The sequence below is a fragment of the Hypanus sabinus genome, chromosome 11, assembly GCF_030144855.1.
Source record: "Hypanus sabinus isolate sHypSab1 chromosome 11, sHypSab1.hap1, whole genome shotgun sequence".
Lineage (NCBI taxonomy): Eukaryota > Metazoa > Chordata > Chondrichthyes > Myliobatiformes > Dasyatidae > Hypanus > Hypanus sabinus.
Window position 1 is genome coordinate 6,513,098 of NC_082716.1, and position 18,124 is coordinate 6,531,221.

At 41.4% G+C, this 18,124-nt stretch overlaps 1 protein-coding gene across 1 annotated transcript in view; it reads left to right on the forward strand.

The window, feature by feature from the left end:
- The window catches only part of LOC132401524 (di-N-acetylchitobiase-like), a 34,641-nt gene that overhangs the window by 3,437 nt on the left and 13,080 nt on the right, over positions 1-18,124 (forward strand). Inside the window, exons 2-4 of the mRNA XM_059983547.1 lie at positions 5,664-5,802; positions 7,710-7,921; positions 14,433-14,604. Of these exons, the coding sequence (XP_059839530.1) occupies positions 5,664-5,802; positions 7,710-7,921; positions 14,433-14,604 (523 nt within the window). The remainder of the gene's footprint in view (positions 1-5,663; positions 5,803-7,709; positions 7,922-14,432; positions 14,605-18,124) is intronic.

Here is an 18,124-nt window from a genome sequence, read left to right on the forward strand (position 1 = left end):
CACATAACCATTGAGCTTGAGTAGAAGGAAAAACATCTTTCCATTTAAACAAAAGCATCCTCCAGGCTATAAGAGAGCTAAAGGCCAAACTATGTAAATCAGATGCCTTCAGCTTAATATCTTGTCCTGCAACAATGCCAAAGAGGGCCGTCAGTGGTTTAGGCTTTAAATTGGCTTTAAAAAGTAAGGGAAAAGTTTGAAAAGCTTCCTTCCAATATTTTTCAAGATTCGGACAAGTCCAAAAAATATGAATTAATGAAGCTTCTCCATTATTACATCTGTCACAGTAGGGAGATATATCTGAATAAAAATGAGATAGCTTATCCTTAGTCATATTAGCTCTATGTACCACCTTAAATTGTATGAGGGAATGACGAGCACATAGCGATGAAGTATTAACCAGTTTAAACATTTCGTTCCAAGTTTCCTCAGATATTGATGTCTGTAAATCGTGTTCTCAGAGATTCTTAATTTTGTCTAAAGGAACATTCCTCATCTCCAGTAACATACCATAAATCTTAGATATTGAACTATTATGAAAAGGTGTCAAACTAAAAATTATGTCCAGTAAGTTCTTATCTGAGCTTATAGGGAATGTACATAATTGAGATCTTAAAAAGTCTCTAATTTGTAAATATATAAAAAAGTGAGTTTCAGGTAAACTATATTTAGGCAACAATTGCTCAAATGAACAAAGGTTTCCTCCAACAAACAGATCCCAAAAACATTTAATACCCAATCTGTCCCATTCCTTAAAAAACTAAATCAATCATAGAGGGTTTAAAAAAATTAGAATAAATGGGGCTTGAAAGGGAAAACCTCAATAAACCAAAGTGTTTGCTAAATTGTATCCAGATCCTCAGTGTATGTTTAACTATTAAATTATCAGTTAGTTTACTTACAGATAAAGGAAGTGAGAATCCAAGAAGAGAAATAATAGAAAATTTATTAACAGGGTTAGCTTTCTAAAGAAACCCATACCAGACAATCTACATGATTAATATAATATAGCCAAAACATAAGATATCATATATTAACTGCCCAGTAATTAAACCTAAAATTAGGTAAGGCTAAACCTCCAGACTTTTTTAGATTTTTGAAGATGAACTTTATTTAAATGAGGATGTTTATTTTTCCATATATACAAGGATAAAATAAAATCAAGAGTCAAAAAAGGATTTAGGAATAAAAACGGGTAAAGCCTGAAAAAGATATATAAATTTAGGTAGAATATTCATTTTAATAGAATTAATTTGTCCAATCAGCGGTATTGAAAGAAGTGACCAATTTAATGATATCCTTTTTACATGATTCAATAAAGTAAGAAAGTTTTCTTTAAACAGGTGTTTGTAATTCTTAGTAACTGTTACACCCAAATAAGTAAATTGATTTCTTACAACTTTAAAAGGGAGATTAGTATTAATTAATACCAAATTATTTAAAGGAAATAACTCTTACGTAGGTTCAATTTATATCCTGAAAACTGGCTAAAATGGGAGAGTAAAGAAAGTATGCAAGGTAGTGAGGCCCGAACTTTAGAGATAAACAGCAATATGTCATCTGGATAAAGCAAGATTTTGTGAGTAATACCTCTTCTTAAAATACCACAGTTATCATTAGATTCTTGAAAAGTAACGGCAAAAGGTTCTAAAGCTAGAGCAAAGTGCAATGGACAGCATTGTCTAGTTCCATGATGATGTTTAAATGGTTTGGAATTTTGAAAATTAGTAACAACCCGGGCAGAAGGAGATAAATAAATTAATTTAATCCAATAAATAAAATCTGGTCCAAAATTAAATTTTTCTAAGGTTTTAAATAAATAATTCCATTCAACCCGATCAAAGGCATTCTCAGCATCTAAGGATATCACACATTCTGATATCTCCTGGGATGGAGGGTAAATAACAAATAATACATGGCATACATTGAAATGGGAATGTTGGTTTTTAATAAAACCAGTCTGGTCATCAGAAATAATAGAAGGTAGAATATTTTCAATCCTACAAGCCAGAATTTTAGAAAGAATTTTAGTAGCAACATTGAGTAATGAAATTAGCCTACATGAAGAGCATTCAGTTGAGTCCTTGCTCTTCCTTAGGATAAGCAAAATAGAAGCTTGATAGCAAGATTGAGGCAAGCTACCCAGTTTGAAAGAATCCAAAAAGACTTAGTGTAACTGCGGTATAATTAACGAAGAAAAAGCCTTATAAAATTCTCCAGAAAATCCATCTGGGCCTGGAGCTTTCCGCGAGTGTAATGAATGTATAGCCTCAGCAATTTCCTCATAAGAAATAGGTTGATCCATCTGTTTGTAGTTATCTGCAGAAAGAGCAGGGATATTTATTTGGTCTAGATAATTGTTCATTACAGTATTATCTTTAGGGAAATCAGAACTATGAAGTTTAGAATAGAATTCTCTAAAGGTATCACTTATTTCAGAGTGATCAGTTGTCCTATCACCATTAGTTTTGTAAATTTCTTTAATTTGTCATTTAACTACAGAAGTTTTTAATTGCTTGGCCAATACTTTGCCTGATCCATCTCCATCAATGTAAAATTGAGTTTTATCTTTAAGAAGTTGAGTTTCAATTGGTTATGTTAACAGAAAATCATATTTAGTTTTAACTTCAACAAATCTTTTATATAAAACAGGATCTGGAGCTATAGCATATTTTTGATCTAATTGTTTCAGTTGGTTGGCTAGTTCAATTCTTTCTTTATTAGCTTTATACTTAACACTCGCAGTATAAGAAATAATTTGTCCTCTAATATAGGCCTTGAAAGTGTCCCATACAATAAGATTAGAAGTCTCTTCCTTTCTATTCTCTTCAAAAAATAATATAATATACACCTCTAGAAATATAAAAAATTCCCTATCAGATAATAAAGTTGTATTAAAATGCCAAATTCTGTTTCTTTGAGGAAAACCAGGGAGATTTAAAGATAGACGTACAGGACCATGATCTGAAACAGCAATTTCTTTATATTCACAGGAATGAACTGATGAAATTATTTGACTATCAATAAAAAAAATCAATCCTGGAATATGTATGATGAACTTGGGGAAAAAATGAGTACTCCCTATCTAAAGGATGCAAGAAACACCAAACATCAACAATGCCACATTTCAATAAAAAAGATTAAATGAGAAAAGCTAATTTGTTAAGAGACTCTGGTTTAGAAGATGACTGGTCTAAGATTGGGTCCAGCCAGCAGTTAAAATCTCATCCCATCACCAATGAATAAAGATTCAGATTTGGTAGAAACGGAAAAAACGCTCAAAGAATCCTGGTTCATCTACATTGGGGGCATACACATTGGCAAATACCATTAATTTATCATCTAGTTTTCCTGAAACTATAACAAAAATACTGATACCATTAGTATCAGTATTAGTTGTCCAACTACTTTATGTTGGACAAAGGAAAGTGTATTATCTATAAGAATTGAAACTCCTCTAGATTTGGCCTGAAAAGACGAATGAAAGCAAAGTCCATTTCAACGTAGATTATCATATTTGCATATGTGAGTTTCTTGTAAAAAAAATAAAAGGGACCTTAAATTTCCTGATAAAAGCAAAAATCTTATTACGTTTGACAGGGTGATTTAACCCTTTCTCATTAAAACTGAGCAGATTAATAGTTTGGTCCATTTTTAGAATAATTTAGACAGGGTTAAAATGTAAGTTAAAACCAATCCATAGACCTTGAGAAATGGTAACAAAGGAACAAGTTGGCTAAAAAAAATTTGAAAACAGCTTCTGAGAGAAAAAAACCCATCACCCCACCTTCCTCCCAAAGAAAGAAAGTCGACCGATAGGAAGACGACATCTACAACTAGGAACAACCCCCCAAAAAACCTGGTGATTGCCCCTAATAGTTTCAGGTTGTTTATATTCCAACCTAGTCTAAACAATTTCCAGACAAGAGACTCAATTCTTGTATTTCAAAAATACAGTATTAAAAAAATATAAAAGTAAATTGGTGACAAAGGTTTGCCAAAAGTAAAAGTTACCATTATTCATTCTGAAAGACATTAAACATTTAATCTTATATCTTCATTTAAAAAAAAGGATAAGTAGTTAGCTTTGAAATTTTAAGAAGATCGTTAGGCTTCGACATTCCAATGAAACCATTCAAAGGGTCCATCTTTAATGAGATTCTCAGACAAACTAGGTAGCCAGGGGACAGTTAACCCTTAATAAAAATAATCCCAACAAAGCTTGTTTAAAATTAGCACATTCCTGCATAACCTCAAGCTAATAGTCTTCAAAAATCTTACTATTCCACTTTATAACAAATCATGCCCTTTTGACAGGATTTGCGAGTTAAAAGTTTCCCAGCCAGTCAGGATGCTCTCAATGGTGTCCTTGCAGAAGGTCTTGAGGATTTGGGGGTTCATGCCGAACTTCTTCAGTCACCTGGGGTGGAAGAGATGCTGTTGTGTTTTGTTTTTTTTTGCTACACAGGCAGTGTGTACAGTCCATTTGAGGTTTTTGGTCATGTGTATACTGAGGAACTTGCAACTACTCATCCTCCCAACTACAGACCCATTGTTGTTGATTGGGCTGAGCCTTTCTCAGTTCCTCCTGTAATCCCCAATCAGCTCTTTTGTTTTTTAGATATTGAGGGAGAGGTGTTGTCCTGACTGTAGGTAGGTGACCAGAACTACCCAGATGAGACGATGATGGAGCCCCACAGCTCCAGCTACGAGTGCGTTGACTGACCCAGACTCGCACCTCTTCATACCTCCTGCTCTCATTGATCTGCAACAACCTAGGACAGACCAACAACAACAGATCTCCTTCTTACCAATGTCCACTTTGCTGGTCTTTGAAAGCAGAGTGGAAAGCAGAGATCTCACTTCTAACTCCCCATGTCCCTGTCTCTAAACATTAATCTGATCTCTAACTCCTCCACATCCCTGTCCCCAAACCCTAATCTGACCTCTAACTCCCAAAAATCCTTGTCCCTAAACCCTAACTCCATCACACCCCAGTCCATAAACCCTAATGTGACCACTAACTCCTCCATATCCCTGGCCCAAAACACTAATCAGACCTCTAACACCCTACATTTCTGTCCTTAAACCCTAATCTGACCTCTAACTCCCCACATCCCAGTCCCTAAACCCTAATCTGATCTCTAGCTCCCCACATCCCTAGCCCGAAACACTAATCAGACCTCTAACACCCTACATTTCTGTCCTTAAACCCTAATATGACCACTAATTCCACCGCATCCCCATCCCTAAACCTTAATTTGACCTCTAACTCCCCACATCCCCATCCCTAAACCCTAATCTGACCTCTAACTCCCCACATTCCTGTCCCTAAACCCTAATCTGACCTCTAACTCCCCACATCAATGTATCAGGGACAGCTTCTTCCCCTCAGCCATCAGATTTATGAACAGTCTATGAACCCATGAACACCACCTCAGTATGTTTACTCTTCTTGCAGTACTTAAATATTTTTTCCTACTGTAATTTATGGTTTAGTATTTTGTATTTCACTGTACTGCTGCTGCAAAGCAACAATTTCACGACATAGGCCAGTGATAACAAACCTGATCCTGATTCTGACTGTGCAATGTGCTGTAGATCAGGGAAACGGTCTTTCATCTTTGCATAAAGGTGTAACTACAGCCCTTATGTTGAAGCAGATCTTCATCTTTGACAATGGAGGAAAGGACTGGAAGCATTACATTTGGTCAAACATCACAACTATTATAGCCTCACAACAATATGACCCTGAACTCCTCTGTCACGCCCATGCAAACGGTGTACAACTGTTTCTAAGAGGTAACTGATTTTATTAAAGTATTGTATCTTTCTGCTTCCTGAAGTCATTGGAGTGGGTCCAGAGGAGGTTCAAAATAATGATGCCAGGAATGAAAGGGTCAATATGCTAAGAGCATTTGATGGCTCTGGACCTGTACTTATCTGAGTTTAGAAAATAAGGGAGGATCTTATTGAAGCCTATAGAATATTGAAAGGCCTAGATAGACTGGATGTGGAGAGGATGTTTCCTATAGTGGGGCAGTCTAGGATCAGATGCCTCAGAATAGACAGACGCCCATTTAAAACAGAAATGTGGAAGAATGTATCTAGCCAGAGGATGGAGAATGTGTGAAATTCATTGGCAGTCATTGACAGTGGAGGTTGGTAGATTCCTGATTAGTCACAATATCAAAGATTACAGGGAGAAGGTAGGAGAATGGGGTTGAGAGGGATAATAAATCAGTCATGGAAGGAATCAGTCAATAAATCAGCCAAGGGGTGACATTGGTCAGAGAATGTCAAATCTTTGTCCAGACTCCCCCCTCTTTCTGCTTTCCGCAGGGATCACTCCCTACACGACTCCCTTGTCCATTCAACCCCTCCCCCATTCCTTCTCATCGATCTCCCTCCTGGCACTTATCCTTGCAAGTGGAACAAGTGCTACACCTGCCCTTACACCTCCTCCCTCACTACCATTCAGTGCCCCAGACAGTCCTTCCAGGTGAGGTGAAACTTAGCTTCATCCCACCCCCTCTGGTCTTCTCCTATCATTTCGCATTTCCCCCTCCCCCTCCTACTTTCAAATCTCTTACTATCTTCTCTTTCAGTTAGTCCTGATGAAGGGTCTCGGCCCGAAACGTCGACAGTGCTTCTTCCTATAGATGCTGCCTGGCCTACTGTGTTCCACCAGCATTTTGTGTGTGTTGCTTGAATTTCCAGCATCTGCAGATTTCCTCATGTTTATCTGGATGCTGCCTGGATTAGAGAACATGGCTTATGAGGATGGGTTGATCAAGCTAGGGCAGGGAGGGAGGGAGAATGAATGATGACTTGGTAAACGTGTACAAGATGATAGGAGGCTTAGGTCAAGCAGACAGCCAGAGACTTTATCCCAGGGTAGAAGTGGCTAATATGAGGGAGCATAACTTTAAGGAGAATGGAGGAAAATATATGGAAGGGGTGTGTCGGAGATAGATTTTTTTTCACACAGAGAGTATGGGTGCATGGACATGCTGCCAGGAGTGGTTGTAGAAGCAGATATGTTAGAAGCATTTCAGAAACTCTTAGATAGGCGTATGGATGATAGAAAACTGGAGGGCTATGTGGAAGGGAAGGGTTAGATTGATCTTAAAGTAGGTTAAATGGCCTAAACTGTGCATCATATTGTTCCAGATCTACTCTTTGACTTCCTGCAAGTCCATTCCAACCATTTGCCATTGGAGATGATCAAGAAGGCAAGAATGGTCCCAGGAATGAAAGGGTTAACATATGAGAACCGTTTGATAGCTCTAGGCCTTTACTCACTGGAGCTTAGAAGAATGGGAATGGGGGTTCACATTGAAACATCAAATATTGAAAGGCTTAGATAGAGCGGATGCGGAGAGGATGTTTCCCATAGTGGTGAACCAGGGACCAGAGGGCACAAAGAACATCCCTTTAGAGCAGAGATGAGGAGGAATTTCTTTAGCAAGGAAGTAGTGAATCTGTGGAATTCATTGCCATGGATGGCTGTGGAGGCCAGGTCAATTGGGTATACTTAAAGCAGTGGTTGATAAGTTCTTGATTGGTAAAAGTATCAAAGGCTACAGGGAGGAGGCAGGAGAAAGGGATTGAGAGGGATAATAAATCAGCCATGATGGAATGGCAGAGCAGATGCAATGGGCCAAATGGCCTCATTTTGCTACTATGTCTTATGGTCTTACCATCAGTAACCGTACCACCAGTCAGGACAATATGGACCAAACAGAAGATGAGTGAATGGGTCAATAAGCAAGTGAAGTTGGTGAAGACACATCAGATGGATGGAATCAACCTACATTTGGATCAGGTCGTCGTCAAATATTCTCCTGAATCCCAGAAAATAACTGAAGCTGTTCAACAAATCTTCACAACGTTTCGCAAAGAAATATCCCACTCTAAGGTAATGAGCTGTTACTGTTAAATGTGACGCGTTTTGACTCCAATTAAGCATGATGGCAAAATGACTTTTTTTTAAAATATGGAAATTGGGATCTGATTCCATTTGAATGTGTTATAAACTTAATGCTGTTACAGAGCCAGCCGTCACTGATCGGGGGTTCAATTCCCACCATTGACTATAAGGAGTTTGCATGTTCTCCCCGTGACTATGTGCGTCCAATTGCACCGAGTTCCTCCACGTTACAAAGATGTACGGGTTAGGATTAGTAAATTGTGGTTAGTAGTGGAGAGAGAGAAAGCAAACAAAAATACTGCGGTAGTGTTCATGGGTTCATTCAGGAACCTGACGGTGGGCAGGAAGAAGCTGTTCTTGAAATGCTGAGTGTGTGTCTTCAGGCTCCCGTACCTCCTTCCTGAGGGCAGCAATGAGAAGAGGGCATGTCCTGGGTGATGGGATCCTGCCGCCTTTCTGAGCTGTCGTCTTTTGAAGATGTCCTCAATGGAGGGGAGACTAGTGCCTATGATGGAGCTGAGTTTACAACTTTCTGAAGCTTTTTCCAATCCTGCGCATTGAGAACCCCTCCGCCATATCAAACAGAGATGCAACCAGTTAGAACACTCTCCATGGTACATCTGTAGAAATCTGTCAGTGTCTTTGGTAACATTCCAATTCTCCTCAATCTCTGAATGAAGTATAGCCACTACCGTGCACTCGTAATTGCATCAATATATTGGACCTAGGATAGATCTTCAGTGATGTTCATGCCCAGGAACATGAAACTGCTCACTTTTCCACTGCTGATCCCTTGATGAGGACGGGGGTGTGTTCCCTCGACTTCCCCTCAATGGAGCCCTCCCACCCCAGGCACTCTCTCCCGTAATGTGCTATCTGGTTATTGCCTTTCCGTTGTTCTACCTTGTCATACTGATGTGCTGAAATGACCTGTATGGATTGAAAACAAAAACGTTGTCTTGTATACTGTCCAAATGCATCATTTAATTGCAACAGTGCATCGAGGTAGTACAAGTTAAAACAAAAACAGAATGCAAAATGAAGTGTTACAGTCACAAAGTGCAGTGCAGACAGCCAATATGGTGCATGGTCATAACAAGATAGATTGTGAGGGCAAGAGTCCTTAAGACCATAAGACCCAAAGACATAGGAACAGAATTAGGCCATTCAGCCCATCAAGTCCACACTACCATTCCATCATGGCTGATTTATTATCCCTTCCAATCCCATTCTTCTGCCTTCTATCTTATTGTACAGGTACACCATCTTATCAATAGTCCTGTAACAGCAGGGTAGAAGCTGCCCTTGAGCCTGGTGGTATGTGCTTTCAGGTTTTTGTATCTTCCACCCAATGGGGGGGTGGGAGAAAAGAGTGTCCCGGCGGGGTGGGGTCTTTGCTGACTACTTTACTGAGGCAGTGAGAAGTTGTAGAGTCCACGGAGGAGAGGCTGATTTCAATCAAAGGCAGAGCAGTTGCCATACCAAGTTCTCCTGCCTTTTCCGACTTGAATGTAGCACTTTGCAATTCCCCATGTCAAACTTTCTCCACAACATGTCCACCAGAGAGCCAGGTTCAATCCCAGCCTCTCGTGCTGCTTGTGTAGAGATTGCGCTGTCCCCTGGGTTCCCCCCATACGTGGAGTCCCTGGGTTAATTAGCTGCTGTGGATTGTCACCAGTGTGTAGGTGAGGGGTGAAACCTGGGGGGAGTGATGGGAATGTGGCTGAATAAAAATTGCAGATTCATGCGGGATTTGTGGATGATGGTTGGCAAGGATCTAATGGGCTGAAGGGCCTCATTCTGTGCTGTATTTTGACCATAAGACATAGGCCATTCAGCCCATCGAGATTGTCTGCCATTCCATCATGGCTGATTTATTATCCCTCTCAACCCCAATCTCCTGCTTTCTCTCCATAACCTTTGACACCCCGACCAATCAAGCACCTGTCATCCTCAGTCTTAAGTATACCGAATGAGCTGGCTTCCACAGATACGCCACCCTCTGGCTAAAGAAATTCCTCCTCATCTCTGTTCTAAATGGACATCCCTCTATTCCGAGGCTGTACCCTCATTTGACTCTACATAAATCAGGTAATCATCATGAAAACAAAATGTTGAGTTATAGATCACAGCAACAGGTCCTTCAGCCCACCTGGTCCATACCAACCAAGATTCCAATTTAATCTAAATCTGCTTGCCTGTATTTGACCCACATGCCGCTAAACCTTTCCTATCCAAATATCTATGAAAAATCATTGCTGTACCTGCCTCAACCACTTCCTCTGGCAGCTTATTCCATACACAGACCATCCTCTGGGTGAAACGGTTGTTCCTCAAACTCCCATGTAGCATAGTGTGGCGAACATTTGGTCCATAATGACAGATGAGGAAGTTCGTTAACTCAACAGCAGTTTGATTGTGATAAACACAGAAGAGATCGGGCACCATGACCGGAGAGTAAACCCAACCAGTCTCGGTACAGACTGGGGAGGTGACCATCACACACCCCGCTTACAGTTACACAAGGGAATTACTGTATAACCCTAGCTAAAATGTAACGATAAATGAACTGAACTTCACACCATGCTTGGAAATATGTACTGAGCAGATGTCAGGGGTAAGTTTTTCACACAGAGTGTGGTGGGTGCATGCAATGCAGTGCCGACGGTGGTGGTGGAAGTGGATACAATAGGGTCTTTTAAGAGACATTTAGATTGATGTATGAAGTTTAGAAAAATAGAGGGAATATGCATTAGGGAAGTTCTAGGCAGTCTCTACAGTAGGTTACATGGTCGGCACAAAGGGCTGTAAATTTCTATGTTCTATAATCCCACAAAAGCATTTTAACTCAATAATAAACAGTGCTGATCATTAGAAATGCAGGGCAGGCTGTCAACCACGCCCTCCCACCCCCCCCCCCCCCAGCGTTTCACAATACACTAAATGCTGGATGAGCTCAGCAGGTCAGGCAGCATCTACAGAGAGGAATAATCAGTCGACATTTCTCCCAATTCCCTTCCGTGGACTGGAAAGGAAGGCGGAGGGAGCCAAAATCAGAAGGTGGGATGACTAGAAGGAGGACAAGCTAGGTGATAGGTTCGTCCAGGTGGGTGCCGGAGGGCAGGTGAAGTAAGAAGTTGAATGTGATAGGTGGAAGAGCTAAAGGGCTGGAGAAGAAGGAATCTGACAGGAGAGGACAGTGGACCATGGGAGAAAGGGAAGGAGGGGGGTACCTGGGGAAGTGATAGCCAGGCAAGGATAAGAGAAGGGTGAGAGGGGAACCAGAATGGGGAATGGAAAGAGAGGGAAGAAGGACTGGGAAGCAATTACTGGAAGTTAGAGAATTCAATGCTCATGCTATCAGGTTAGAGACTACCCAGATGTTCCACCAATCTGAGATTCCCAGTAAATCTTTCCCATCTCACCTTGAATCTCTGACCTCTAGCTTTTTATTCCCTTTCCTTTTTTCAATTATAAAAATACATTTATTATACAATTATAATTCTACAACAATAGAGAGACAATCATAGTGACTAACATAAATTAATTTAAGATATCCTTATCTCAATCTTACTTACTGGCAATTTTGCCGCAGGTGTATAAGACAGCAATGAAGGTCCTCCATTCCTGACAGTGTTCAGGGCTTCCTTCATCTTGTCAGTAGTTTCCACTCAGTTTTCACCACTGTCAGTCACGCCGGTCCCGGGTGGATTACCGTCGCACTCAGATGTAGAAGGATTCTTCATTGCTGTTCCCATAATGATGCTGTTTTACCAATCAGGATGGTTATCCCTCAACTGAACCTCCAAACCTGGAGGACTGGTGGACCACACTTCATCTGGCCTCTACCCTTTGACCTCTTTAGTATGGGTGATACTACCAAGAGCCTAAGCATAAAGCCCTGACTCCAGCCACCATAGCTCACCGGATCACAGACCATGACAAGGTTATACTCTTCTTAGATATTTGACAATCTAGGATGACATTTATCCCCTGCTGTGCCCAATGGCGCTGGAATCCATTGACACCACACTTTCTTTCTCAGGAATTACCCAGGCACGGGCACCCCCTGGAACATCACTAGCTAGAACCAAGCAGAGCCCACTGCCCACCTCCAGAAGCCATGTATAGACATCTTCGACAACCCATTTTCTAGTTTATTCACTTTTTCTGGGAGAAAGTCTGAATTCACCCAATGTCCCATTATTTTATACACCTACTATATTCAAAATTCAAGATTGTTTCATGTCATTTCCAGTTTCTTCATTATGTAACATGGGTAATCCTGATCTTTCCCTGAACGTGATTGTTCTTGGCAAACTTTTCTACAGAAGTGGTTTGTCATTGTCTTCTTCTGGGCAGTGCCTTGACAAGATGGGTGACTCAACCATTATTAATTCTATTCAGAGATTGTCTGCCTGGTGTCAGTGGTCGCATAACCAGGACTTGTGATATTCACCAGCTGCTTGTACGACCATCCACCACCTGCTCCCATGGCTTCACATGACCCTGATCCATGGGGGTGAGTGGAGGGGGGGGCTAGGCCGGTGCTACACATTGCCCAAGGTAGACCTGCAGGCCAGCAGAGGGAAGGAGCACCTTACAACTCACCACCCTGTAATTTCCAGCACACAAGTGTAAAGGAGAATGAAATAATTATTATGCAGCTCAAAACAAATCAGATAAAGAACACAATAATAAAAAACACAATATAAATATATGTAACACTCGCTTCCCCTAGCAGCTTAATCTCAGGGGTGATAACCTCCCCTGCCCGGCCAAACTTAATAAATCTTGTTTGGGTGGATGCTTTGCGATGTGCCCCATTTCAAATCAGTACCCAGAAATAATGAACAATATGCAATATGCGGTTAAACGATTGAGATTTATAACTCTTACTTTGACTATGTGGTTAGTAGAGAAACAAAATATAAAAGGGCCCCAATCTTATTAAACAGTCTGTGCACAAATCATTGGAGCTCACTCAGCAAGATCTTCTATCCACCATTTGATCTCCTCCGAGCATCACCGACCCCCAGAGTCCACCCAGTTGGGCGGCCCGCTGACTCTCTCAAGTCTTGTCTCCTCTCCTCATTCCCCTCGCACCTTCTGGCAAAAGCCCATGAAACCAACAGCTTCCAGACACATAAGAAAGAATAACATTTCTCCCATTGGATAGCCACCCATTATCTCTAGTTATAACCCAAACATTGCTGCTACAGAGAAACCATTACCTCAGCAGTGAACATTACAGAGAAGCCCTTACATATATAAGATGGTTTATAAACACAGATTTGTGTAAGTTCACCCTCAGTCTCCTACACTCCAAAAAAAAGTCTGTCTTTAACCCAATCCCTCAAGTCCAGGGGACTTAATACATTGACCATTAAGTTGAAGATGCAATGCATCGTATTGACTGAATCTCTGGAACTTTAATGATTTTCCTGACCTTATCTGGGATATCAGAAACTTAATTTAATTATTCAAATTTCAAAGTAAATTCAAAGTTCAATGTAAATTTATTATCAAAGTACATGCATATATATCTCCATATATAACCCTGAGATTCAATGGAAGAAAAAAAATTAAAACTGAAAAAATGATCAAAATTAACTGGCAATTCCCATGAATATCATGCAGATATGACTGTACAAACACACAGTGGCCACTTTATTAGGTACACCTGCTCTTTAACACAAATAGCTAATTAGCCAATCGTGTGGCAGTAACTCAATGCATAAAAGCATGCCGACATGGTCAAGAGGTATAGTTGTTGTTGAGACCAAATATCAGAATGGGGAAGAAATGTCTTTGACCGTGGAATGATTGTTGGTGCCAGACGGGGTGGTTTGAGTATCTCAGAAACTGTTGATATCCTGGGATTTTCACACATAACCGTCTCTAAGTGTTTACAGGGAATGGTGTGAAGAACAAAAATCATCCAGTGAGTGGCAGTTCTGTGGGTGAAAACACCTTGTTAATGTGAGAGGCCAGAGGAGAATGGCCAGACTGGTTCAAGCTGACAGGAGGGCAACACCAACTCAAATAACCACACGTTATAACAGTGGAGTGCAGAAGAGATTCTCTGAATGCACAACATGTTGAACCTGGAACTGGATGGTCTACAGCAGCAGAAAACCATAAACATATGCTCAGTGGCAACTTGATTAGGTACAGGGGGTAGATAGAGTCACAGATTTTTTCTGTTTTTATTTAGATTTACAGCATGGTAGCAAGCCCTTCCAGCCCAACAAGCCTGCACTGCCCATTTACACTCATGTGACCAATAACCTACTAACCCGTAACTCTTTGGAATGTGGGAGGAGGCTGAAGCACCCAAAGGAAGCCCACGTGGTCACAAGAACATAAAACTTCCCTACAGACAGCGGCTGGAATTGAACCTAGGTCACTGATGCAGTAATAGTGTTACGCTCACCGTTATGCTACAGAGCCAACCTCCAACAGAGTTAACTTATTGTAATTTCTCTTTGTTACTTAGGTCATAGTAAATGTGCCTTGGTCTCCACAATGTATCTATGGTCGGTGCTACGAATATGCAAAACTTAATGCTAATTCTGACAGGCTGCTGGTTATGGGTTATTTAATGCACACTACAAATACCGATTACTGCTTTGCAAAGCCAAATTCTCCCTACAGTGAAGTTTCTTCAGGTATGTCTTCTGGGATTGAAAGGCTTGTCAAATAAAGAGCTTTTAGAACATAGAAAGACAGAAAAACTACAGCACAATACAGGCCCTTCGGCCCACAATGCTGTGCCGAACATGTACTTATTTTAGAAATTACCTAGGGTTACCCATAGCCCTCTATTTTTCTAAGCTCCATGTACCCATCCAGGTGTCTCTGAAAAGACCCTATCGTATCCACCTCCACCACTGTCACCGGCAGTCCATTCCTCTGTCAGCACTCTCTGTGTAAAATACTTACCCTTGACATCTCATCCGCTCTGTACCTACTCCCAAGCACCTTAAAACTGTGCCCTCTCACCATAGCCATTTCAGTCCTGGGAAAAAGCCTCTGACTATCCACATGATCAATGCCTCTCATCATCTTATACACCTCTATCAGGTCACCTCTCATCCTCCGTCGCTCCAAGGAGAAAAGGCCAAGTTCACTCAACCTATTCTCATAAGGCATGCTCCCCAATCCAGGCAACATTCCTGTAAATCTCCTCTGCACCCTTTCTATAGTTTCCACATCCTTCCTGTAGTGAGGTGACCAACAGTGAGCACAATACTCCAAGTGGGGTCTGACCAGAGTCCTATGTAGCTGTAGCATTACCTCTCAGCTCTTAAACTCAATCTCACGGTTGATGAAGGCCAATGCACCGTATGCCTTCTTAACCATAGAGTCAGCTTGCACAGCAGCTTTGAGTGTCCTATGGACTCAGACCCCAAGATCCCTCTGATCCTCCACACTGCCAAGAGTCTTACCATTAATACTATATTCTGCCATCATATTTGACCTACCAAAATGAACCACCTCACACTTATCTGGGTTGAACTCCATCTGCCACTTCTCAGCCCAGATTTGCATCCTATCAATGTCCCACTGTAACCTCTGGCAGCTCTCCACACTATCTACAACACCCCCAACTTTGAGTCATCAGCAAATTTACTAACCCATCCCTCCACTTCCTCATCCAGGTCATTTATAAAAATGATGAAGAAAAGGGGTCCCAGAACAGATCCCTGAGGCACACTAGTGGTGTCTGACCTCCATTCAGAATATGACCTGTTTACAACCACTCTTTGCCTTCTGTGGGCAAGCCATTTCTGGATTCACAAAGCAATGTCCCCTTGGATCCCATGCCTCCTTACTTTCTCAATAAGCCTTGCATGAAGCACCTTGTCAAAGGCCCTGCTGAAATCCATATACACTACATTTACTGCTCTACCTTCAGCAACAGGTTTAGTCACATTCTCAAAAAATTCAATCAGTCTCATAAGGCACAACCTGCCTTTCACAAAGCCATGATGACTATTCCTAATCATATTATACCTCTCCAAATGTTCATAAATCCTGCCTCTCAGGATCTTTTCCATCAACTTACCAACTACTGAAGTAAGATTCACTGGTCTATAATTTCCAGGGCTATCTCTACTCTCTTTCTTGAATCAGGGAACAAAATCCGTAACCCTCCAACCCTCTGGAACCTCCTCCATCCCCATTGATGAAGCAACGATCATCGCCAGAGTCTCAGCAATCTCTTCCCTCACCTCCCACATTAGCTTGGGGGACATCTCATCCAGTACCAGAGACTTATCCAACTTGATGTTTTCCAAAAGCTCCAGCACATCCTTTCTTAGTGACTATACACTCAAGCTTTTCAGTCCACTCTAAGTCATCCTGACAATCGCCAAGATCCTTTTCCATAGTGAATACTGAAGCAAAGTATTCATTAACTACCTCTGCTATCTCCTCTGGTTCCATACACACTTTTCCACTGTTACACTTGATTGGTCCTATTCTCTCATGTCGTTTCCTCTTGCTCTTCACATACTTGTAGAACGCCTTGGGGAGTTTTCTTTAATCCAGCTCACCAAGGCCTTCTCGTGGCTCCTTCTGGCTCTCCTAATTTCATTCTTAAACTCCTTCCTATTAGCCTTATAATCTTCTAGATCTCTATCATTACCTTTCAAACTTTTTGTAAGCTTTTCTTTTCTTCTTGACGAGATTTTCAATAGCCTTTGTATACCATGGTTCCTGTACCCCACCATCCTTTCCCTGTCTCATTGGAACATTCCTATGCAGAACCCCACGCAAATATCCCCCGAACTTTTGCCACATTTCTGCCGTACATTTCCCTGAGAACATCTGCTCCCAATTTATGCTTCCAAGTTCCTGCCTAATAGCTTCATATTTCCCCTTACTCCAATTAAATGCTTTCTTAACTTGTCTGTTCCTATCTCTCTGCAATGCTATGGTAAAGAATATAGAATTGTGATCACTATCTCCAAAATGCTCTCCCACTGAGAGACCTGACACCTGACCAGGTTCATTTCCCAATAGCAGATCAAGTTCAGCCTCTCCCCTTGCAGGCTTATCTACATATTGTGTGAGGAAACCTTCTTGAAAACACCTAACAAACTCCACCCCATCTAAACCCCCCCACTCTAGGGAAATGCAATCAATATTTGGGAAATTAAAATCTCCCTCCACGACAACCCTGTTATCATTACATCTTTCAAGAATCTGTCTCCCTATCTGCTCCTCAATGTCCCTGTTACTAATGGGTGGTCTATAAAATACACCCAGTAGATTTATTGACCCCTTCATGTTTCTAACTTCCACCCACAGAGACTCTGTAGACAATCCCTCCATGACTCCCTCCTTTTCTGCAGCTGTGACACTATCTCTGATCAGCAGTGCCATGACTTCAACTCATTTGTCTCCATCCCTGTCCTTTCTGAAACATCTAAAGCCTGGCACTCGAAGTAACCATTCCTGCCCCTGAGCCATCCAAGTCTCTGTAATGGCCACAACATCATAGCTCCAAGTACTGATTCAGGCTCTAAACTCATCTGCTTTGTTCATGATGCTTCTTGCATTAAAATAGACACATTTCAAACCATCAGTCTGAGCATGTCCCTTCTCTATCACCTGCCTGCCCTCCCTCTCGCACTGTCTCCAAGTTTTCTCTATTTGTGAGCCAACTGCCCCTTCCTCCATCTCTTCAGTTCAGTTCTCAGACCCCAGCAATTCTAGTTTAAACTCTCCCCAATAGCCCTAGCAAGCTTCCATGCCAGGATATTGGTCCCCTCAGATTAAAGTGCAACTAATCCTTTTTGTACAGGTCACACCAGCCCCAAAAGAGGTCCCAATGATCCAGAAATCTGAATCCCTGCTCCAATCCCTCAGCCACGCATTTATCCTCCACCTCACTCGATTCCTGTACTCACTGTCATGTGGCACAGGCAGTAATCCCGAGATGACTACCTTTGTGGTCCTGCTTCTCAACTTTCTTCCTAACTCCCTGTAGTCATTTGATGATTCTGGGGCTCTACTCACTGAAATTCAGAAGAATGGTGGGGGTGGGGGGGAGGGAAATCTCATTGAAACTTATCTGATGTTGAAAGACCCAAATAGAGTGGATGTGGAGAAGATGTTTCCTCTGGAGGGGGAGTCAAGAACCAGAGCACTCCGCCTCTGAATAGAGAGATGTCCATTTAG